Source organism: Rhinolophus ferrumequinum, chromosome 22 (assembly GCF_004115265.2).
Source record: "Rhinolophus ferrumequinum isolate MPI-CBG mRhiFer1 chromosome 22, mRhiFer1_v1.p, whole genome shotgun sequence".
NCBI classification, from domain to species: Eukaryota; Metazoa; Chordata; class Mammalia; order Chiroptera; family Rhinolophidae; genus Rhinolophus; species Rhinolophus ferrumequinum.
In genome coordinates this window covers 35,066,438-35,091,652 of record NC_046305.1, presented here as the reverse complement: position 1 = coordinate 35,091,652, position 25,215 = coordinate 35,066,438, and the positions used below count along the sequence as shown (strand labels likewise).

The window sequence follows — 25,215 nt, the reverse complement described above, 5'->3', positions numbered from 1 at the left end:
TTTCTGGTTGTCTACTGAAAAAATAAGTAAATTGACAAGACAGCATTATGCCTTCTATTCCTAAGAGGTTCTTTTGTAGTGAGGTGACAATTAACTTCTAATACTCTAGTAAAACCAAGGGGTCATATGGTTTTCAAGGCACCTAGGAGATTCTAATATCAGCTCTCCCACTCACTACCACCAGTGTGACCTAGGAAATGTTTTCCTTAAATCTCAGTTTTCTTATCTATGACACAGGTACATTGCTAGTACCCATCATTACAGGCAATTAAAAGGAATAAATAAAGTATTGCAAGTAATATTCAACAATACCTGAAATGAAGACCAGTTTATAAGTGTTAGTATTATTGTTGTTGCTGTTGTTGCTGTTATAACTATTAAAAATAATATCCTTGTCAAATGTCACCTTTTTCATAATGCCTTACCTAGCAATTCTTTTTGAGAGTAATTTCCTCACTCTTATTTCCCTAGGACTTACTTTTAGGAAATTGTTATACATTTTTTAAATTACTGTTCTTTATTATAGTTATCTGTTATAGATTAGTTATAGTCTTTGCTCTGCTTTCCAAATAATAATCTCCTTAAGGTAGGGGACTAATCTTTTTTCTATATTTGCACTATTAATATAAGTTATAGTGACTTCCAAATATGTATGCATACATATACATACAATAACTTAATATATCAGTGAAAATAATTTCCTTTACTAATATTATGCATCTTTGTCCTTTCAGACATTAGCCTCCTTGAAACTGCCAATTTTCCCAGTTACACCATTTTTCTATCCATGTATTAATATTTTTTTATAGTTCTGTAGAAGCATGTTTCAAGACCTTCATATGTTTTCAAACTAGGAATCATATTTTTCTTACTTTTTGATGTTTATTTCTCTAAAGTATCTTTTACTATTTGTCTTTTATATCAATTTTGTTTTTATGAAAGTGATTTGAACAAAATATTTATAATTGGTGGAAAAGTAATTTTATACATTTTTCCTATACTGTATTTTACTATTACACAGAGTAATGAATTAAATTACAGTGTTTACTTCTAACATATTTATCTTCAAAGGTATCTTTCTTTTGAAATGCTCAACAACAGAACTTTCTTTTGAATGTAAGAAATTTGACAAATCATATGTGCTAATTTTGACATAGATATATACAGAATAAAATCTCACAGACATCTTTGATTGCTTTTAAAATGAGATTTAAAAAGACATTTGAAAAGGTTTATATATTGAGGCATTAAGAATTTTGTTCTACAGTTATGTTGCAGCCAAGATAAAAGTAAGAACCATGCTATTTTTATGCGGCAATACAGAGGAGTGAAATTACCTGAAGATTAGGAGAATTGTTTTCAAAATGAAAAGATTGACTCTTGTAATTACCATCTTCTAAGGAATTTGTGAGCAATAACACTAGAGCAATTTTTAAAGAGAAAATTATAACAGTTTTACAGGACAGGGCAAACAAAAGAAATGTGTTTCAAAAGATCACATTTGCTAGATAATATTGATTTTTTTTCTGATGCAGTTTTAAAGAGACAAATCTATAGTACATATCAATTGTAGTGAAACATTTCATGGAATCTATCATGACATTTTGTCTAGGTCAGATAACTTGTTTTAGCATGTTGATAAGGGCAAACCTCATTTGGGAGAGTTCACTTTGCTCTCAGCCTAGAGTAATACAGGTCAATTTCATTCCGTTCCTTTTTCACAGCCATGGTGAAATCAGAGTCCTCTGAGATCCTCTTAAACTGGAGGGATCATAGTCTCAAAGGGCCACTTAACACATATGATATTCATGGCTCATTTATTTATTCATTCAAGAAGTACCTATTGAGAGCCTACTATGCCAGACGTTGTTCTAGGTCCTGGCAATGCAGTTGTAACAAAACAAAGTCCTTTGGTTGTTTCCATGTCTTGGCTATTGTGTACAGTGCTGCAATAAACATAGGGGTGCATACGTTTTTTTGAATTAGAGTTTTGGATTTCTCCGGATAGAAATTAGTCAAACAGAAAGACAAATACCATATGATCTCACTTATATGTGGGATCTAAAGAAAAGAATAAATGAATGAACTAATCAGAAACAGTCTCAGAGACATAGAGGAAAAACTGAGGGTTGCTAGATGGGAGGGGGTGGGGATGAGGGGGAAGGTGAGGGGGAAGAAAAGAACAAAAAAACAAAGTCCTTATTCTCATGAAGATTTCATTCTTGCTAAAGAAGGCAGCTAAAAATTTTAAAATTATAATATTAGTACATATACTGTAAAGAAGATAAAATAGAGTAGTTGAGTATCTGGATTGCTATTTTAGATCAAGGGGACCTACCTAAGTAGGTGTCATTTAAATAGAGACTTGAATGGCCAAGAATGAACTAATAATCATACAAAAACAAGGTAACAGGCATAGTCAGAAGGGAGAAGTGATAAAAGATGAAGTCAGAGAGGTCAGTTTGGGACCAGATTTTGCATAAAATTGAAAGCCAGGGCAGAAATTAGTATTTTATTCAAAGTATATTTGGAAACAGTTTGGAGAGTTTAAGCAGAGGTGTAATAAAACTTGAAATATATTTTACAGAGATCACTGTGGCAGTTGGGTTGATTATGACTGTGATAGAAGTGAAAATTTATGACTCTTCAAAACTCAACAACTACTTACTGAGTCCCTAGTATGTGCTAGGCATTGCTCTGAGTGTGAGGAATGTAACAGTAAACAAAACAGAGAAACTCCCTGTACTCATGCAGCTTACATGCTGGTGGAGGCATGGCCATTGCAGTAGTGCAGGCAAGAGATGATGGCAGCTTATACGTGGGTATAGCCCTAAAGATATAGAGAAGTTGGTAGATTCTGGGTATAATTTTGGAGACAGAAATGACAGGATTTATTGATGGATTGGTTATTGAAGAAAAAACAATAAAGGCTGATTTCAAGGATTTGGGGCTTGAGTAATTTGGCTGATGGTGTCATTTATTGGGATAGGGAAGGCTGGGAGAAGCTTGAGTATAAGCAACCTAAGGTTCTATTTGGGAAATATTGAAATTGAGATACCTCTTAATTATCAAAATGGAGCTCTCAAGAAGAGAGTAAGATGCCAATCTGGAACTAAAGAGAGTCCAAGGTTTCAGGTAGAAAGCTGCAAGTCATGATACAAGATGATTTAAAAAGCATTACCCTCATTTTTGAAGAACAACACTTGCATAAGAAAATTAAAGTGAGATTGCCTTGATTTTGATAAATAATGTCACAAGAAGTCAAAGAATGTAATTTGTATTATTCATACCACTCAGATGCAAGAGATAACCTAAGAGAAAGAGAACATTTTATATATTAATAAGTATAAAATGGGAGGTTGGGAACCAATCCTGATTAAGTATCCCAAAATCATATAAAATGTGAAATTTAAAACTTTAATACAATATATTGAAATGAAATTCAAACTGGAAGAAATATTAGCAGATCAAAGTAATTCTATTAAAGCTTGTGGCCAGTAAGCAGATTGTCATAGATCAACACTAGGGTTTCAGGGTGGGAGTTCCCGTCCATTCTAAGGAATTTTTCTCAATTTCCTGTTCCTGAATCCCAAGATATAAACTGTTTTCTGTTCTCCACAACGAATCCTTTGCGCAAAGTGACGGCCAATGCTGCCAACCACCTGGGTTCAAGGAGCCGATTTTCCCAATTTTCCGACCAACTTTTCTTGGGAGCTAATTTTTTCCTTGGAGCTAATGCAGATAAATATTCCCCTTAAATATTCACAATTAAAAAAAACCAAACTAATAACAGGACTTTATGGCTTATAAAATTATCTTCATCCTAATTGTAGCATATTTAGATTAATGACAAGGAACCTCAAAATATAGATTATAAAAAACATACTAACATTTGTAGTTCCATTTAGAATAGGTCAGAATGAGTCTATACCATTATTCAAGGTCTAAAAATCTAAAGTAGTTTTCACAAATTAAATGGTTGTAGTTTATATGACATGCATACATACAAATTAAAACAGGACAGTGCGATTGGAGGAAATCAATGCCAACTTCAGAACAAGCAAAATTAGTTTCTCCCCTCATTTATTCCACCAGCTTCTGGGACTAGAAGTGAGTCATTTAACATCCCTGGGCTTCATTTTTTTATCAGTGAAATGTGGGACTTCTTACATTGCCATCTAGTTCTAAAATTCTCCATGTGCTACCATTTCTTTCACACCATCACTACCATATATAATGTATTAGGTTTTCTGTCTCTATTCTCTGCACAATTTGTTTCATCCACCTTGATGTTTCCAGGCTATTTCCTACAATTCACATCTGATCGTGCTTTTAATAGTGTCACTAATTATAAAATAAAGTGCAAATTTTCTAGAGTGACATTTATGATCTCTTATACTATAACTTCAATTCTGCCTTCTTGTTCAATTTTGCTCCATACCTACTTGTTACTCTCCCATCCCACAGACAGCCTATATTCCCATTCCATTGAAATCCCCAAAAGACATGTGCTAGTCTCTGCTTTACATTACATTTTCACCCGTGTTTCCCATAAAAATTGTCCTTGTAAAGGTTGAGATCACATAATTTTTTTCTCTCTGAAACCTTCCTCATGCTCTCTATTCAGAACTGAAGACTCTGCCTCAGGTACTCCATATATAGTTTTATTGTAGTACCTGATAATCTGCCTTGGATTGTAGTTATTTGTATATTACTAGCCCTTGTCTTAAGATCAAGTAGCTAAATGTAAGATCTTTGTAATTCTCACAGTGCTGTGAATATTTTAGGTATCCAGTAAATAAATATTTGCTAAATTTAAAGAAATTAGGATATTATTATTACAGAAACAAAACATGGACAATTTCTTAGGTGTCAGATACTGTGCTAAATTCTATAATAGATTGTTGCATTCAGTTCACAGCATATAAAGTATGTGTTGGTATCCCCAATTTACAGATGAGAAAATAGAAACGGAGATGGGTTACGTAAACTGCGCAAGGGTCACAAGTTGGTGAGGGGGACCACCCAGATTCCGCCCAGGTGCCTGAGTCCAGAAAACATGCTCTCAACTGCTTTCCCTGAGGATCTCAACCTACTTTCCTCCTTACATTGCTACAATGGCTGCATTTCATTCCAAATGGGACGAGCATGTTGTCGACAAAAAGGTACCCAGTTTGAAAAAAGCTACCCAGTTGCTCTTAACTCTTAAATATTCTCAGTTTAAATACTGACTTCATCCTTATCAAACATGAAAATTGCTTCTTTTGCTCAGATATAATATCTATCCTTTCTAGAACTCATTTCACTTTCAGTTACTGAAAGTAGAATGTATTGAGCACTTACTCATACCTAAAAAGAAAACATTTATTGAAATTTTATTTGGACATTTCTCCATAAACTATTTAATTTAATATTCATAACCTCCTTGGGCATTTTGAAATAAATTTTAAGATAAAGACTCTGCTCCTGGAAAGTGCAACAGCATGCCTGGCTTCTGCATACTAGCCAGTAATTGAAACCCAGTCTGTTAAAAATTCCTGGAAGCACGAGCCCCACTTCACCCTGCTGCCACTTTGGCACACGTCACCATCTGGCACTAGCCTAGTTCTTTTCAGGAACGAATAGCCCCAGGCTTCAATGGAAATACCAGCTTAAAGGACAGACGTGAGAGATGGCCATGTGTGCATGGGGTTTAGGTGGCACAAAGGTGAAGGGACAGCAGGCACTTTCGAATCATACTCTTAATGACCTGACATTCCAAGGTCTTAAATGTTCTTTCCTGGGCAGTTTTCTCCAGTATAATTTTATTATTAATATTAGTAGTAGTAGTAGTAGTAATATCTTAAGAACCTTCAGTTATATCTTGCATATGGTCTGATTTTATTTCACTTCTGTCTTCCCTAGTGAAAGACTGCTAATATAAAATATCAGGAATTGGGCACATTTAAAGCTCTAAATGCTTTCCTGTCACTAGTGTTTCTTTGGATCACTTTCTCTAACTGCACAGATAGAGTTCGATGAATGTCTCCATCATAGCAATTGTCAGATGGGATGGCCGTTGTTCCTTTACTTTTCTCTTCTATCCAATGATAAGATCCTTGAGTGCACACAAGTTATCTTATTCACTTCTCTATCCCCAGAAACCCCTCGTATAGGTAAGGACCTGATATATGGGGTATCCTCAGTGTAGAACAAATTAATTATATGGATGGATTTTTTTGAAGAGATGTTAAATGTTTGGACAATTTTTGTAGTGTGGTTAGTATTGAAAGAGAAAAACCACAGGCCTCAAATGACATCACTCGTACTAAAAGTCCATGATACCAAACCTAGATTTAATACCTGATCTAATTGCAATTTCAACCTTTCCCAAAAACGTAACCTTAATCAACCAGTCTGGAATTTTCTGGTCAAGCACCACTAGGGTAATCTGTCACATGCCTTCTCCATCTCCGAAAGAAAAGATGTTCTGGCCCCAAAATAATCCTTTGCGTTTGTTAATAGCTCCCTTGCCCCACCCTTCTTCCTACAGACGCTTCCATTTTGTACAGCCCCTTGGAGCGCCCTTCTAGTTGCTAGATAAGATGCTTCCTGATTCATGAATCACGTAAAAAAGCCAATCATATCTTCAAATTTTACTTGGTTGAATTTTGCTTCTAACAATATGATAAAAGTAAAATCCCCAAGTTAAAAATCGTTGCTTATTTCTATCACAGAAAATGCTATTGTGAATTTCTGGAATTTCACTGATTTTTTTAAATATTAAAAAAATACAAGAAACTAAAACGAAATCCTTCAAATAGCAATGGTAATTAAAGACCTAATATGTATGTTAGGTTTAATGGGAAAAATCTGTTTATGTCTTTCTGCCCAAATATAAATTACATCTTTACAGCTCTAAAAAGACTAATTACAATCACTCAGTGATCTAACAGTAAAGTCTAAATAATGATATGTGGCTGTTTTACTACCTGAATATTGATTCAGCATTAGGCTTGGAGTAGTAAACTTTGTAATCATCAGCTTTAACCTCAGGTGTTGAAGATTTGTTCTCCTTACATAATTAGACACTGAAGTACGTGCAACATCTTAGAAAGCATTTTCTTCTTTAAACCAAGTTAGAGACTAAGACCTGAGGCTAAGGACCTGTATTTCAATTTAAAAATAATTGCTTTTGAGTTTTTTCTCCCAGCTACAGTTTCTTTTCACTTAGAACATATACTTGACTTTAAAAAATATAGGTACTGATAGCAATTAATGCTACTAATATTTTCCAGGTACTGTGCAAAGTGCTTCACATGTCTGAACTCATGCAGTCTTTACAACACCGCTTTGATGAACACCGCTTTTACTATTATTCTTATCTTACAGATGAGGTAACTAAGGCACAGAATGATTATATGAATTCTGCAAGATGACACAGTCTGTTAGCTGGATTATAATCTCAAGAAATCTGGCTCCTGTGTTCATGTTTATAATTATTATACCTACTGCCTCTTGCTAAAAACTTCCAACACTGATCTTTACCTTCCCAAAGACATTAAGAAATGTCAAAAATAAATTAATACAAAGTGCATTTTTTCTTTATACATTATAAACACCACCCTCTAATGTCTGCTGTGAGTGGTATTCTTGATGTCTCCTAGAAAACAGTAAGATCTCAATATACTAAGATTAAATATTAAATAGCATTTTCATTTTTAGTGGGATTATTAAATATAGAGAAAGTATATATATTTTTACCTGAATGGTTTTACAAAGGAATTAATCTTTGGGACCTAATTCATATTTCTTAATATAAAAAAAAAATAGGAGTTAAGGAAAAAAAAACATTGTCATTGCAATAATGTCAGGGAAATGAGATGTAGCTATAAATTTTGTATTTGAGATATAGAATAAGAGAAGCAAATTTCTGATTCTGATATCTAAAGTGACATATAATCTTGTTATATATACAGAAATTATTGAATTAGAGACATCAGTATTTTGAAATTTATTTTCAAGTTGCTTACTAAACTCAGGTATCAAATTTATCATTAAGCCATTGTCTTTAAGCACTATAAAGGTTTGTATTTTCTATTATGTAATGATTAACCAATGTATTTATATTTATGGAATGCATACTATGTGCCTGATGTATTTTGTTTAACCTATAAATTATCCAGAGAAGAGATATCTAATCTAATTTTGGAGATGAGAAATTAACAATGTATCATGAGCTATTCTCTCTTTCTAAGCTTGTCTTTTATATACTTAAATGCACGTTATGAGTCCACTTTCAAAAATCAAAGATTTTTCAAGACTCCCTAAGATGCTATTTCCTTGTATGTATCTTTGAAAGGGAATGATGCATATAAAAGAGACATTAAAGGTGGACTACTAATGTGGGACGTTAATAACTTTTATTTTCCAACATCCTAAGGCTGTGAATCAATTGAGTGTGATTGCAATATGTGTTTCATTGTGAGATGTACCCAAAAGTCGGAAGAACTTGTATACAAACCAAATGCAGTATAACATGGGATACAAGTACATCTGACAAAGAAGCACATTTTATTACTAAAGTCTTAAATCAATAAACCTAATTACTGATGCATTGCTTGACCAACACAAAAACCTAGAAAGGTAAATGGTTTGAACCAAGAGTAAAAGAGTAAATGAGGGTGTGTGTGTGTGTGTGTGTGTGTGTGTGTGTGTGTGTAGCTAAGCAGTACTCTCTTGGACTTGGAGAAAGGGAAGTCCTTGCCTCACTGTCCACGCTCAATCTCTGCCCTTCTGTTACACTAAACAGCCTCTGCCTAGACGGGAAATTGCTGTCCTCATTGGGAGTTTTACTAGGGCCTGGAAAATGAAGAATCGACACAGGAAAGAATGTGCAACTGAGGCACAGGTCATTTGGGTCTTTGTGTGTCTTTTGGTCATCTCCTACCTCTCTCTCCTCTACTTTATTGAGTGACCTCTGCAATATTAAGAGGAAAGGGTGATGGTGGAGGAAGGAATGGAGCCTGCTGAGTCAGATGGGCTGGCAGCTTTGGAATGAGCAGTTCTTCAAGGACTATCTTCAAGCAGTTCTTGAAGATAGCCTAGAGCAGGCATCTTCAAGGAGGTCCTCCAGTTGGCCTTTCTTGGCATGTTTGAACATACACCTGGGCACTGAAGTCTTAGCAATTTCTTCCTGTTTCTGAACAGGACTGCAAAGACCACTGACCTTCAGGGTCAGTAGAGAAGATGGAGGACAATGCCAAAGCCAAAGCTGAGGTTCACTATAGGCTCTAGCTCCTTATCTGTATTAATTAAGTTGCTAGATTTCTTGGACAAACAACAATCAATGCAATACAAATTAATTGAATGTTTATTATCTGTTCCCTGCTATTTTCATTGTTCTAGAAGCTAGTGTTAAAAAATGAATAATAAAAGGAACTCTTGGTTCCAACTCCCAAACAACAGTCTGTTAAATGTACTGCTATCTTGTTTAGCTTTTCCTCAAAATACATTGATTTTAATTACCTGTATTTCCACTTCCCTTTAATTTATACCTAAGCAGTCTAATGTCAGTTTTAGAAGAATGTACAGAAGCCATCTTGTTACAGCAAATAGGAAAGCAATTATCCTCCTTTATGTTGATTAACATAAATATTTTATGATTAAAAAAACAACCAAACAGTAATGGACCTAAGGGGAATTGATCCAGAGTCTAATTACCTACAGGAAAAACACCTCAACATTAATTTTGTCAAAATTAGCATTTCTGTCCTTGGCTTCCACATTCCAAAATCAACTTGAACATCAGGAAATTACTCCATTCCATAGTTATCTGGAAGTACACTTCTCAGCTAATTAACTCTAGACGAAACCATAGAAAACTGAGATGGTTATAATTGGACGTTTCACAGTTTTAAATACAAACATTCCTTTTCTTGTGGCCTACATGAGAGAATAGCACTATTTGGATTTTAGGCAAGTTCTTGGAACTACCTGTGTCTCAGTTAACAGAATTAATATCTACTCCTCAGTTGTATTTAAAGGATCAAATGAGATAATATATGTGAACAAATTGCATTAAACTATAATGGAAAATTCAAAGTTATTTTGTTACCAATGATATAAATTATATTCTTACACCTTACAATGTTTCCTCTTTCCTTTACTATCTGTCAGAGAACTCATGTTAAGGGAAGTTATTGTGAAATTATAGGTGGGCTATTAGGCAATGAAAAAGAAAAATATCACTTCCAATCTTCTGATCTTTAGTTGTACCCATGCTTTTCCAAGAGCCTAACAATCTGGAAAAGTAGAAGATCCATTCATAATAGCTTTAACATGTTGTTTAATGCAATGTGGTATCATGAAATGTGTACCCTAGGTATTTAGATATAACTTTCAGACAGCTAGTACAATTTATTCACATGTAGAATTAGAATGACCTGTATTCGGAGTGTTGTAATCCATGGGGAAGCTTTCTAATGTAAGGAATTCTAGAAATAGTAATAATTAGGAATGAGCACTAGAACAGGAGCCTGGAGACTTAGAATTCTATTCCTGATCTGATATTAACCATAATATGTTTTAAGGTAACTCAGTTAAACTTTTAAAGCCATAACTTAAATATTTGTGATGGAAGAAAGAATCAAACCAGATGTTCTTTTAGTACATGATTTTATTAGACTTTGCTGTAATAAGACATTTCGTCACTTCTTTTTTAAGAGAGGTTGCTTGAGAAAATATACATTCGCTGAGAGAAAATCTGTTGTAATATTTGTAATACATTCCCAGCATAATCAGTAACAATGGTGCCTCACATGCTTTTTATTTAACAAAAGCTTAGACAACCCAAATGCCTAAAAGACTCCCCGTGGGTCTCTTTTGCTCGTAGGTGGGTCTCCATTAGCGCTCACATACATTCACTGATACTTTCTATTTTCTTGTGCTTTTTCTCCTAATCCTGCTCGGCATGGCCCCTCTCTTTTTCTATTATCTCTTTGGGATTCTTTCCTCCATGCTCTATCATTCTCATAGACCTCCAGATTCATCTTTCCTAGACTTTATTTCAGTTCCAACTCCTCCCTCTCACTTCACCCATTGCTCCTCATTCATCCACAGGAGACTCATGGGTGCCATTTGTGCTTTCCCAAAAGAAACTCCTTCTAGGTAGACCGTCATTGTGCCATCTACACATCCGTGTCAGAATTAAATCAGTTACTCTAAGGAGAGGATAGCATAAAGGAAGCCAAGTTCAGTAGCTGAATGAAGAGAAAAATTATTCCACAACTCAGATGGACACCAACCAGACATCTTCCAAGTACATCCCTTCAGATACCATGAAGCTCGCCAAGCCAGGGCAGTGGCAGATCTCCCTATCGCAATTCATCTTTAAGTTTAACATTATCATTAGAAGCATTTGTGAGGTGGAGTGGTATATCGGTAAAGCAAGAGTGAGATGGACAAGCACTCAAATCCTGGCTCCTTCACCTAATTGCTGTGTGTCCCCAGAAAGCTATTTAGCTCTCTGAGCTACAATTTGGGGATTAAAAAAATAAGGATAATAATACTTCCCTGGTACTACCTTAATACAATATTAATACTATCTTCTAGGGTAGTTCTCCAGATTAAAGATAATACATGCATAGGATCTGTCATGTAAAGGAGGCTTGAAAAGGGCTGTTCTTTTTAAATTACTATTATTATCATTATAATTATTATTAATCTCCAGTTGAGGTTGGTGGAAGCCAGTATTTATTTTTTCCTGTTAGAGAAAAGTGGGACAAAGAACATTTTATTAATTAATTTTATTAATTGTATTAAGGTTTTGTCAAGACACCACAGTGTCAAGACATGATGTTCAGATTGAACTACCCTGGATATCTTTGCTCAAACAAATGCTTGTTGAGCTTCTCCAGGTACGACGGCAACAGAGAAACAATGCCTTCTACTCCTGAACACATTGTCTAGTTACTGACCCTATAGTAATCAACCATCATTAACAAAACCCTGAAACACATCCATTGCTAAGTACAACATTCAAATTAGTGAAAACTTTCCATATAATTTCAAGTCTGTTGTGTTTAAAATATTCTGAATCTATACTCTAATGTTTAATACTGTTACTTTATGCTTATTGGAGAGAGATGGTATTCTTACTCCCTCTGTGTTTGTCTATGCCTGTGTGATCAGGTGTGTGTGTGTGTGTGTGTGTGTGTGTGTGTGTGTGTATGAAAAATAAGAAATTTCAAACTAAAAATATCTTTGCATATAGGTCAAACACAGCTCCTCTACCTCCATAAAGTGAATATCAGATTAGTAATAAAAATGTATGTCATAAAGCAGAATGTTTAAATGAAAAGAATCTCTTTCCCATTTACTTGGTAAGGATTTATATCTTTTTGGCTGAAAAGCTAATTTATCATTTGTTTATATTGCATACTGAATTGATGCAAACTCGTATCTTTGAATAGGATGAATAATGAGAACAAAATTGTGAGTCTGAGCACAGGTGGGACCATTATAATGCTTTGCATGAAGGAAAGTCATTTAGGCACACAGACAATCAGGCTTATCATGTAGAATATTGGGTTATTAAGTTTGAAGGACCGTTTACTACTTCTAGGTGTGCTGCCAGCTGCAATTGCCGCTGTAAATGATACAACTATCAGTTGGAGAGTGTTTTGCAACTTTAAAGGCAAGAGAAACCTTTTCTTCAGTGGAACATTCCTTTTTACTTGCTTTTCTGTTCAACCTGATAAGGCCTTGAATGTACTTGTTTTGAGAATTCCTTTCACTCCTTGACCTTTCTTTTCACAATTGAACAATGCAAAATAGAATTACCAAACTTGTTCATAAAGTGAGGTACCATATTGGAAATCATGTGTTTTTCAAATCGCCATGTAATATTGATATAATGATTGTCAACCATAAATTTGTCAGTAGGCAATTGGCAGCATAAACCAAAGATGTAAGAAAAACTAATTATATCGATTAATTAATGTTTGCTTAATATCAAGTAGTGATGAATTGGGACAAGACTACTTGATTTTAGCAGCTGAACACCTCAGACTTGAGCCCACAGGGATATAATTAGAGCGATCCTGACACTCTGCACATGGGCTGTCAGCAGCCCCACTCTTTACCTACACCTAGTAATGAGGGTTTGTTGAAGGTTCACTAACTAGTGAGTCAGTGGGGGGCGTATACACTGCCCACCAACTCTGTGCTTAGAGGTGCCCTGTAGAAGGAGGAACTCAGCTGAGGAAGCTAGCCTGTTAGGCAAAATCATATCACCTGTCAATGTGCTCCATCTCCCTATTTTTACCAGTGGGATAACACAGGAAGTAACTTTGCCTCTGTGAATATTCTTTCAACATGTTGAGAGACAGTTATTGCAGTGGTTAAGAGCATATGCTCTGAGTTAACACCTGGCTCTGACTCCGACTTTGCTTTGTAAATCCAGGCAAGTTGACTTTTATGAGTTGCAGTTTCTTCTTCTTCAAAACATCAAAAATAATGGCCTCTTTCTTAATGAGAATCTTTGACTGAGTGTGATAGTGCATGTAAAGCATTTATAATTTTATTCTTAGTACATATCAAGTGCTTCATAAGTGATTGCCATTATTATTGTACAACCTATAAATAGCACTCAGTTTATTCTCCCTATTCAGCTCCCTTAAGATTGGTCAATTTCAGACAAGCTCTGGAACTTGAGAAATTGGGGAGAAGTTGGCTTCTTCTGAACAGCGGGAACTCCCAAGCCAGATTTTGTCAGTACATAATCCCTTAAGACCAGCCTAGAAGTAAAATAATCCATTCAGGTCAAGGGCATTTATGAGAAAGGAAATGAACTGATATATCTTAAGTAACTACTCTATCTCAGGCATGATGCTTGGTGTCTTATATGCTTTAACCTCATAATATATTCTAAGATATGGGTGTTATAATTTCTTCTATATATGTATATTCATATTATACCCTATAATTTCTATTATATATGCAGAAACTGAGGATGAGAGAAGTTAACATGGCCAAAATTATTCAAGTAGTATGTGGCAAAGGTGATGTATGAACAGGTCAATCTGTCTGTAAAGCTTACGTTATCCCCAGTTGTCCATGCTGCCATTTTTCTACCATAATTCATTCTAACATTATTTCAGCACCATCTCGTCTGAATGAAAGTTGTTCTTTTGTTTCCTAGTTAAAGTTTCCTCACATCTCATATCTATTATGAATAGCAATTTAAATTATCTACAATGTCACTGACTTGAGACCCAGTGACTATTTTCTCCTCAAAATGTGGTCCTTCTGTTGCCTCATTTTGTTACTTAAATTATTGTCCGAAGTAACAAAGAAGGCTTGAAATACCAGGGATGCCAAAAAAATGCATACACATGACTTGTATTCACCTTTTGTTATTGGTATATATTGATTATTATAATTTTAATACAGTTTTTCCCTTTCTTAAAATGTGTATACATTTTTTTTTGTCACCCACTGTATGTGTTCTGGGCTGATACGTGATGGAAGATTCGCTCATGTTTCACTTTTCTTTTTTAATTACTAAGGTCTTGGGAAAGTATGCTGTAAATAAAGCAAAGTGTCATTACGTTCTAAAATCTTACTGACATGTTAATTCATGCTATATTTATTCATCCTCCAAAAGAGATATAAAACTCATTCTCACCGCCTTCAAAATGAGTCATTCCAAAGGAGCTTTGTAGTGCATCCTGCCAACTTCTTAAATAACTGATGTATTAATGTCTTTTCTCATTTTCTAGAGGATCTTTAGTAGTTCATCATGCATTTAAATTTCAGAGAGATAATTTGCAATCCAATTTTGTGGCTCTACCTTTAAAGTCAGTTATACCTAAGACATAATGTCATAAATGCTCATTCAAACCCATGAATTGTCTTCAAGTAATTGTATATCTTGCCCTGAAGGAATTCATAGAGGGTATCTGACTGGGTCAGAGTGAATGTAATGATTCTGGACTATCACTCATGGGAAAGAAATAACATTAGTAACATGTTTGTTTCTAAAGATGCATTTCAAATGTATTATGAGGCATTTTAACATAAAATTCTAGATAAGGGACATTTTGTTAAATGTATCTCAAAATGCACACATTGATTCTTTAAAGGCACATCCTTAATTCTCTGATTTGCATCCTCTTTCAGGAATGTATTTTCCTTGAAGCCATGTGGCTGCAATCATTACGTAGTCAGCTTCTAGCTGACCTCAGGTGTGCTCCGTCTTGGAGGTGGAACCCAACAATTAAACGATTTCTTCTAGACAGATACAATAGATCCAGACATGAATGAAAGTGCTTTAGTACAAAACCACAGTGGATTAGCAGTATGACATGTATCCTCACAGGATTTAACTTAAAGGCAGGTATCCCATCTTTCTATTCCTTTACGCTTTTCATCATGGAATCTTCAGCTGCCCATTTTTTCTTGAGAAAACTCTTGTCTTTCAGCAAAATTACCTAAGCCATGGCCTCAAAATCCATTGCAAACAAAGGAAGGGCAAAAATAAATGAATCTGTTGAATACTTTAAATAAACTGGATAATTTCTTTTCTTTTCCATGGGTCATGGATGAAGGAGTCAGCCATCATTTCTCTGAGATGTATGCAAGCCACATACATCTTTCTTAATACTGAAACCATTTAAAAAATTTGTGACTTCTAAGAGAAACTTGCAAATAAACTGTTATCTATGAGGGCAATTTGACAATGTCTCTTCCCCCAAGTTTCAAGGTAGTGAATATCCCTCAACACAGATAAGCCTCACAATCAGCAAATACAGAATCTTCTATCTGTACTTGGAAGTGCTAAGCCTCCATATTTGGCTGAAAAGACAGCCAAGGAGGGATATTTATAATTCAGCAAGTCTTATCATTCTCTATGCAATCCAGGCTCTAATTACACAGAACATAGTTTCATGCCCCAAACCATCTGATTTCACTAAACCTATTCAATACATTTCTTTTCTACCTATGATTCAATAAATCTCTTGCTTAAAAATGTCTTCCTAATATAATGGACCACAGTGCATAGAATCACTGTACCTGTCAATCTTGATAACCCTCCCATAAATTGTTCCTACCTTAAATACTGCATTTCAGTAAGTTTGAGGTTCATTATGAATACATCTGCAGGTTAATTGCTTATCTGTAATACTGAGCAGCACAGAATAAATGCACATGTACAAATCATATAAAACCAGATGATGTCACTTATTTTACACATGCATATGTATATATATATATATATCCATATATGTATACATACATGTATATATGTGTGTGTATATACATAATTTTTTGTTAACCATGGAAAAGGGTCAATAGATTGATGCCTAGTTTGCAGACCCAATTTTAGAAGCAGATGTGAGCACCATAGTGATTACGATAGGAGAAGGGTTGTAACGTGTTTTTTTTTTTTTTTTTTTGTAATAAAGCACACAATAATATATAATCCTAGTAGTTTATAAACATCTCCAGCCCTTGTACATCCCAGGCATGGCTATGTGCATTTGAATTCTTAATAAAAGCTCACAGATTTCTAGATTCATACTCGCAGACTGAAGACACAAATCCTGAAATATCAGCATCATGGCCCCTCTGGGCCACAGACGCTGTGCACACAGGCACGACAGGAGGGCCCAGGAACTACCCCCACACTCACTCACACAGGTATCTTTTCCCTGCAGGCCACCCAGCAGCGATAGCGCTAGTGGTGGTCACCCCAGACTGGCAGGCACTCCCAGGCACACTCGGGGGAGCTCCCTAGAAACCTGAGGAAGGCGGGGGTAGGATCGGGCATTTGGGGGCAGCGGCGCGCACCCTGGCACGGTTCCGAACCTCCAACGCGGTCCAGGACCTGAATCCGCTCCAGAGGTACCAGGAAGATCTGCATTATGCCAAGGCGCCGGGCCAACTCACCTCGACAAAATAAAAGCAGGGCAGGAGGGTGACGCTGTCCTTGATCACTTTGCCCTTTGGCCTCTCCTTCGCCGACATCCCGGCCGCCTGCCGGGGTCTGCGTCCTCCCCTGGGCGAAGTGTGCACAGCGCAGCCGAGGCGAGCAGCCTCCTCCAGCCGCAAGCGCCGGTCGCCGCTGATGTCACATTCCCCGCGGGCACCTCTGGAGCCGGCGCGCTGCGTGCAGCGCCCCCGCCTCTCCCCGCCCCTTTTTGCAGCAACCCAGCGTCTCTCAGAGCCCGCAAGTCCTCTTCCTCCCCTACTCTGGTCCCACTCCCTGATTTTCTCTGCGCAGAGATGTCCAGCTCCCTTCCCTCCTCCAAACTGTTGCTGCAATGGCTTCCCCTTCCTGGCACCCTTCCGCTGCTCTCCACCGCCCCTACTAGGCATCAGGGCTGTCGGAACTTGACGTCAAGAATTGGAAAGGGGGGACGCACCCCGGATTCTGCTGCAGTGAGCCTGAGGAGTTAAGGTTCCCATGCCCTCCACTGGGAAGCCTCCTGGGTCACTCTAGGAATAATAACTTCAGGATTGCTGGAAAACAGAAGCCTAGCTCCTGCGCACTGACCAACAGTGAGAAAATCAACCTCTACCTGCGTTTTTATTTAAAACTTGGATCTCTTACTGAAAAGTAGGCCCTGATAGGAACTCATTTAGAGCTGGCTGCTATCCAAGAATGACCTCCCCTTCTGAGGATTCTCTGCCTAGAGGACTCCCTGGCTCCCTCCAACACCTGCGCACCTGCTGTCAGGGAATGGTGAGGATCCCCTGTATCAAGGGAGGCAGATGTGTAGGCATCTTAATTGAGTCCAAAGGCTAGGGTGTTCTTACCTTATCTTCATACCCCTAGAACGTCAGTATTGCAGTCACAACCACAAGCACTTCTTTGGACATTAACAAAGCTCTTCACCTCTGGGGTCTTATGCATGGCTGATCTCAATTTTGTGATGATGTTGTAGGCAACCCAGACGTGTCAAGTGATATAGAGGAGAAAAACACCCAGCAAATATAAAACAGTTTATTATACTAATAAAGATAACACACTTCCATAATCATATGCCCTAGGCCATTTTCAACATCTCCAAAGACTCCATTTCAAGCATGTGACAATTCTCAGCCAACTTTCAGCTCACTTCTTCAATTGCTACTCTCTGTCAGCCTGGGCTGCTGTAACAAAATACCATAGACTGGGTGGTTAAACTACGGACATTAGTTTCTTACAGTTCCAGAGGCTGGAAGTCTGAGATCAGGGTGCCAGCATGGGTTGTGGGGAGGACTCTCTTCTTGACTTGCAAATACTTCTGTATCTTCAGATGGTGGAGAAAGAGAGTTACCTTTTTGGTTTCTTCTTATAAGGGCACTAATCCCATCATGAGGGGCCACCCTTGTGACATTATTTAAACCTAATTATCTCTAAAAGGCTCTAACTCCCAATACCATAACTTGTGGGTTAGGGTTTCAACATATGAATTTGGAGGGAACTCGAACTTTTAGTCCATAGCATACTCCAGTAGTTCTTTGGCAGCCTGGGGACAATCTGGTCCACCAACACCCACATTTCATTGCCACTACCACCTCATGCCCTCACTTTCTTTTACCAGGATTGGGTTCCAGAGTCCAGCAGTATAATTCCTCATTCCCTCCTCTCTATTTACCACATTCATTTGGTGAAATTCCTTCCACAGTTAAACCTAGTTCTCTGCCCTTACCAGGACAACTTAAAGTGACTGGAGAAAAACACATAACCACGTGGTCTTGTCTCACATCAGAGTCAGGATCGCAAACTTCAGATAGGGCTCACTAACTGACAATCCTAGTATTTTCCCACAGTCTGTTCATTTTCTGACTCTCTGAGGACCAACTCACACCATCTCCTCTATCTTTAAATCTTGTCATTCTTAGAGAATGACTTCAACTCTTACTTCACTCAGAAAATGGAAGAAATCAAAAAGGAACTGTGATCTTCCAAAGCTGAATACTTGCTGGATTGGTACAATAGCCTCCTAATTGTTCCATTAGGTTCCAACCTTGCTACCTTTGTAACTTACAAAACATTCCCTATACAACAGCTAAAATGATCTTTTGAAAAGTAAATCCAATTGTGTCATTCCTCTGCCCAAATCTTCCAAGAGCTCTTTGTCACATTCAGGAGAAAGCTCTTTGTCACATTCTGTCACGTTCAGAACTTCCCACCACTTCCTCAAAGCCCTACCTGAGGGCCCTGCCCCACCCATAGGCCTCATTCACTCTGTGCTTCGGTGGTTTGGCAATCCCAATCCAGCTGTATTTTCTGCCTCAGGGACGTTACATTTACTGTTCCTTTGTCCAAGAACACTGTTCTGCCAATATTGCATGGCTCAACCTCTTACTTAATTCACACTTTTGCTCAAATTTAACTCCTGGAGAAGCTTTCTTTCACCACGATAAGTAGTAATAGTGGTAATTACCCCCAAACCTCCATCACTCTTTATTCTTTCATGTTATTTTATTTTTCTTCATAGAACTTATCTATTTAATAGCCTATCAAGTATATCTTGACCAATTTTTTCATTACCTTCCTCTCCCACTAGAGTTTAAATTTTACAAGGTCAAGCACTTTTTTGTCATTATATAGCTAGTAACTGGAACTGTACCTGGCACATAGTGAGTGTTCAGTAAACATTTGTTGAACCAATTACATTAAATCATGCATATAAAATCATGTAACGTAGTTTTTTCCACATACTAAATGTTCAATAATTGTTACTTGATTCTGTTTGTTAATTATGTTTAATTATGTTAATCACTAGCTATGTTTTTTATTACTACCAACTACTTTGTGTCTGTCTTTTCTTTTTTCAACTTTCTTAGTACCTCAACAGAATTTATAGTTCTTGATAGAGTTTCAGAATAATTTATAAACTTTCTAAATATATCATCCTAGAAACTCAGCATTTCTATATATAAGTAAGGTAAAATATAAGGCTAATGCTATAGTTCCCTAATTTCATTAGCCAAGAGCTGAAAATATGTGATAAAATATCAGAGATGCATGCTGACCACACGTCAATAACTTGGGAAATTATGGAAACATTAGAAAGGTGCTCCCCTTTCCTCTCTAGGTGGTCTGACAAGCTTGACCTGAGCTCCTAGTCAGGGACCAGGAAATGCTTCAGAATTCAAAGCCAATTCCTACTGTAAATCTTCTAACCTGCCCTTGCTCAGATTCTTGTTCCTTTTCCCCCTCTTTTTAAAAACATATTCTTTTCCCCATTTAAAATCATTTCACAAAACAATCAAGCTACTTTATGCAATCCACTAAATACTAAACACAATTATAATGTCTTGCATTGGGGTGACAGTTTGATGTATTTTACCTACTTTAACTTTTAATGCTCAAAACAATGCAATGAACAGAGCAAATTATTTCCCCATTTTATAGAAAAATCTTGTAGACAGGATTCAGAGATGGAAAAAATAAATAAAAGGTTGACTCAAAGGAGAATGAGATTTGGAGTCAGAAGACCTAAGTTCAAACCCAGAATATATTATATTTGAACTCTGCTCTTGAGTAAGTCACTTAATATTTCCAGGCTTCAGTTTCCTAACATGTAAAATGAGAAAAGTGTTGGTACCATCTGACAACACTCTGTGGCTCAAATGTGACAATATATGTGACAGCCCTTGGTAAATTGTCAGTTTGGTCCATCCATTGATCTGTCCATTCATTCAACCTACAAATATTAATTGATCTCCTACTATGTGAGAGGCACTTTTTCACTGGATACCCACTGGATTAAAAGATAGATATGGTTCCTTCCCACACAGAATGCACAGTCTAATGCAGGTGAACAGGGGAGAAACACAGACACTAAGTTGGTCATAACAAAGAAACACTTCCATGATGATCACTATGGACAAGGCACTGTTAAAAATGCTTTGCCCATGTTACCTCATTTATTTCTCGCAACATCCTTAAGAACTGAGTACCACGGTGTCACACTTTTCAGTTAGAAAACTGAGCTCAGAGAAGTTAGGTGTTGTATGCAAGTGCAGCAACTCTAATTAGTGGAGCTGAGATTTTGAACCCAGTAGGTTGCTCCAAGCTCTGTGATCTTAAGGGCTACAGATACTGCCTCTCTTAACAAACATATAATTACATCTATGATATACACTACAAAAGAAACAATGAGGATGCAGTTGATTACTATGAGAAACATCTTAAGTATGGTGGCCCAGGAAGGCCTTGGAAGAGTTGACATTCAAGCCACTTATAGTATTGAGGCTACTGGAGACATTCCTGAACTAAAAAAAATCTGCTCCATCCCACCTTCACCTGTAAATCCACATTTAGGCTAAGGGCAGGACTTGTATATTGAATATTGATGCAGGCATGCTAGTTGCAGGTCCTCATAATAATGGTGGCATTAAAAGCAATTTAATGTGCCTCACAGGACTTGATTGTTTTCAGTGGAAATCCTATTCCAGTGCATTCAAATGAGAAATGGCACCCACTGAAAAAGCAGCATTCTGACATTTCACAAGACAGAGTATTTCACAGCACAAATAACCTGGAAAAAATATGCCTGAAAATGTATTTGACATCATCATTAAAACTGTCAGACTCAGGAGAAAAGAAAGAAGTAGTTTTTCTATGTACTGGTTTTAGGTGCCCATAGACAAATACGAACTCTTTTTCAGCTTCTTGGCAACTGTTCATTCTCAGGATATTTGTCTGACATTTTTCGTTAAGGTCAGAAAAAAGGGTATTTAATTTAGTAGTGTCTTCCCCAGATATCAGCCCACTCCACAGCATTTTGAGGAGAGAGTGTGAGATTTTAATGCGTTTTGAGGAGAGAGTGTGAGATTTAACCTCTTTGTAAGAGAAAGAGGTTTAAAGGAACTCAATATGCAGATGAGGAAATAGCAAAAGTACTGAAATGAAGAAAGTCCTGGTAGATGGGAAAGTGACGTTCTAGTTTTGGCCTCACCATTGACTAATTACATGACTGTGGATAAGAACACTTTACCTCAGGACTCCATTTTCTCATCTAAACATGGAGTTAGAATTGTAAAGTAGATATCTGTTGTTTCTGTTTGAACAAGATCCATTACTCCTTCTTGTGATGGTTTCTTGAATTTTCATGATGAATGTTCATGATGAATATTCATGATGAATGTTCATGACAGACATTCATCATGAAGCCTTAATGAAGGGGTTTGACCCTCAACAAGCCAAGTGGGAGGAAGGTGAGACCGATGTGAACAATTGCACTCTATTCCCCAGGAATTTGAATCTTGACGGGAATGATACCAAGACAGAAAGCTCTTGGTATTGAGTCATGGCAGAAGCGGAACAGAAATTAATGTTGGTCTTTCAATTCTCAGAACTGCCCTTGTTCCTTTCCTTTCAGAAGTCTGGCTTTTCTCCTTTCTTTTGTTTCCTTGCACATCCCATATCTTTTCAAATAAATATAGACTCTCTCTCCCTCTCCCTCTTCTCACCTCTTTTCCTTTCTCTGCCTCTCCTTCTCTCATTACTTTAGCCAGAGTCCATTTCTGTGGCTGCAACCAAAATCCCTTAACTAATAAAATGACACAGCAAGACACGCACTTGTTAAAGGATTACCTTAAGACCCTTTTTTAAAAAAATTGTTTTAAATCTAACACCAAATTTACCTAATAGCATTTTTCTCAATTGAATTTTATTTTTTTCTATTATCAATGACTTTTGCCCACCATGGTCCCCTGTGATTCCCTATCAGGGCATAGTAGAAGGTGACTTACATAATTCTAGTGAGCCTCGTTGCACAGGAACATGGCTTTATTTTGGGAGTAGTGGCTAGCCCAGGAAAGCCCATAGCAGTGACACAGAGAACAAAACAAAATGTCACACCACTGCAGAGCTTTGCTATGCATGTGCATGGCATACCAATGTGTTGGGAATGGGTTACAACTGTTCTGCAAAATATTTCTCTTTAGGGGTGTGGTGGGGTCTGTGCAAGAACTTCAGTGCAGGTTGCCTCTGCTTGCAAGCAAGCATCCTGGTTGGGGTAGAGCATTGTCTGAGCATGCCCAGAGGGTTGCAAATCAGAGGAACAAAAGAATAGCATTAGAACTTGCTGCTCCACCCCGGGACACTGACCATAGCCCAGAAGGAACCCCACCACCTGGAAACCTGCTGGACATACCACCTGGACAGTCAGCTGCAGAACACGTTATTGCCTAGGGGCACTGGGCACAGTCCTCACTGTGGCCTGCTGGGGATGATAAGAGAGTAGACAGACCCAGCAATGCTCCTCACGGGTCCATCTAAAGGCAGTGGCTAATGCCTCTGTCTCACATCTGCTGGTCTTGTCAATGGGTGACCAACGTGTCTTCCATGCGGTGCCCCAGCCAGCTGCATATCAATTGCTCGAAAAATACACACACTTTCTGCAAATACGAGTATCATTTTTGTTTTGAAATATTTGATATAAAATATTTAGTTGGATTTAAAAACATCCCAAACTATCACAAAAAATTTAAACATTATTTTTGTCAATGACAGCAGAGCTGTTGGATTTTTTAAATGTAATTTCAAGGGTTGCTATATTTCCAATGATTGTAAAAAAATGATTTTAGAATTTTATCACCTACTTGCACAGGCAAAGTTTCTATTCCATGGTGACTATCAAGAATTTAAAGAGTTCAAAATTAAAGTTTTAATCAAAAAATGTATGTAGCAATTCCATGTATAAAGTATATTCATGGAAGTACGCTCATATTTCTCATTACAAAATTGAATAAATTTTATTTGGAAGTTTTATATTTAATGTATTTCCCTAAAACTTGATTTGTCTTCATGCTTCTATACTATAAAAATGTGATTTTTTTCCACCAAATTTTATATAGCTGCCCTCAATTTTCTTTTACCCCCAGTGTGTTGTATTAATATACTATTTTATGTGTGAAAAGATTGAAAATACATGAACATAAATTGGCTATTCCTTCAGTGTCACACTGTACAAATGGTTTTCCATTATCTTGCTGGTAAGTAAAAAAAAAAATTAAAAAAAAAACAACAAAAACCCAATTAATTAAAGTTTAAGATAGTCCCAACCACTCAGTCTAAAAATATTGTCATCATCCTGGATTTATTCATGCTTTCATCCCTTGTATTAAATTTTGCTCTTTCATATTTGTTTTTTCCCTATTTCCACATCAGTTAAGGCCTGGTTTCCTGCATATAGTCTGCTGTGGCCTCCAAGATCTTCTGCCATACAACATCCCTCTGGATAAGTACTCCACGACACACTCCTTGTCTCAGCTAAAAGCCTATTTCCACCCTCTGCAGACTGTGTCCTCTCTGCTGACAAGCTTGTTTGAGCCATACTTGCACCATGTTCATTCTGCCTCTGTGCCTTCTCACATGCTGTTCCCCTCTCCTGGAATGCATTTACATCTCATGTTTCTGAATTTTCTCCATGCTACTCCAGCTCTCAGTGACCTCTCTCTGAGCACCAGTAATCCTTACTTTGCACTGCACCATCTAGCACTTGATTATGAATTGTTTTGTTTCATTTGATATATTCTTGTACTCCCAACTGTAGGAGTGGTTTAGGGGAATGACACATGTCATTTGTCTTCTGTACATCTTCCACTTTCCATTTCTGCTCTCACCATTTTGCTTAATTCTTCATTATCTCTATGATATTATGATAACCTCCTGGATAATTTCCCTGGCTTCAAATCTTCTTTTTCTGATCAATTCTTTAATTTTGAACTAGGGTTATTGTCCTAAAACACAATTTTTGATCATGCCACTCATTTGCTCAGAAATGCTCCACGGTTCTCCATTGCCTAGAAAATTGTATTCAGTCTCTAGTATGGCATTTGGGGCTTCCATAGTTCAGCCTTTACCAATCTTTCCATCTCACCTCCCATTCTCCCCTGTGCAGACCCTACATCCGGATACCCCCGCCTATGGGGCATTTCATAAACCATACTCACCTATATTGAAGACTTTTGTGTATAGTTCCTTTTCCGATTCTCGAAGTTTCAAAAATCACATTTCTAGTAAAGCTTCCTTGATTTTTCCCACCTCTGTGATCCTTTAGGACTTTCTTTGGACGTCATGTAGATAAGGTTACATTTTGACTTCATTGTCTTTAGATTTCCTCAAAGATGTTTTGTTTCTTGGAAGTATGAGCCTCGTCTAACTCATCTTCATTTTTTTTTTCTTTTGAACCCTTAGCATAGTATTTTGTATATAACAAGAGTTCA

The 25,215-nt window shown here is 37.0% G+C and overlaps 1 protein-coding gene across 1 annotated transcript in view; it reads right to left on the bottom strand.

Moving 5' to 3' along the window:
* Positions 1-17,296, bottom strand: part of PLPPR4 (phospholipid phosphatase related 4) — a 35,465-nt gene extending 18,169 nt beyond the window's left edge. The window contains exon 1 of the mRNA XM_033094149.1: positions 16,933-17,296. Within this exon, the coding sequence (XP_032950040.1) occupies positions 16,933-17,010 (78 nt within the window). The 5' untranslated portion in view covers positions 17,011-17,296. The remainder of the gene's footprint in view (positions 1-16,932) is intronic.
* Between the last annotated feature and the right edge of the window lie 7,919 nt (positions 17,297-25,215).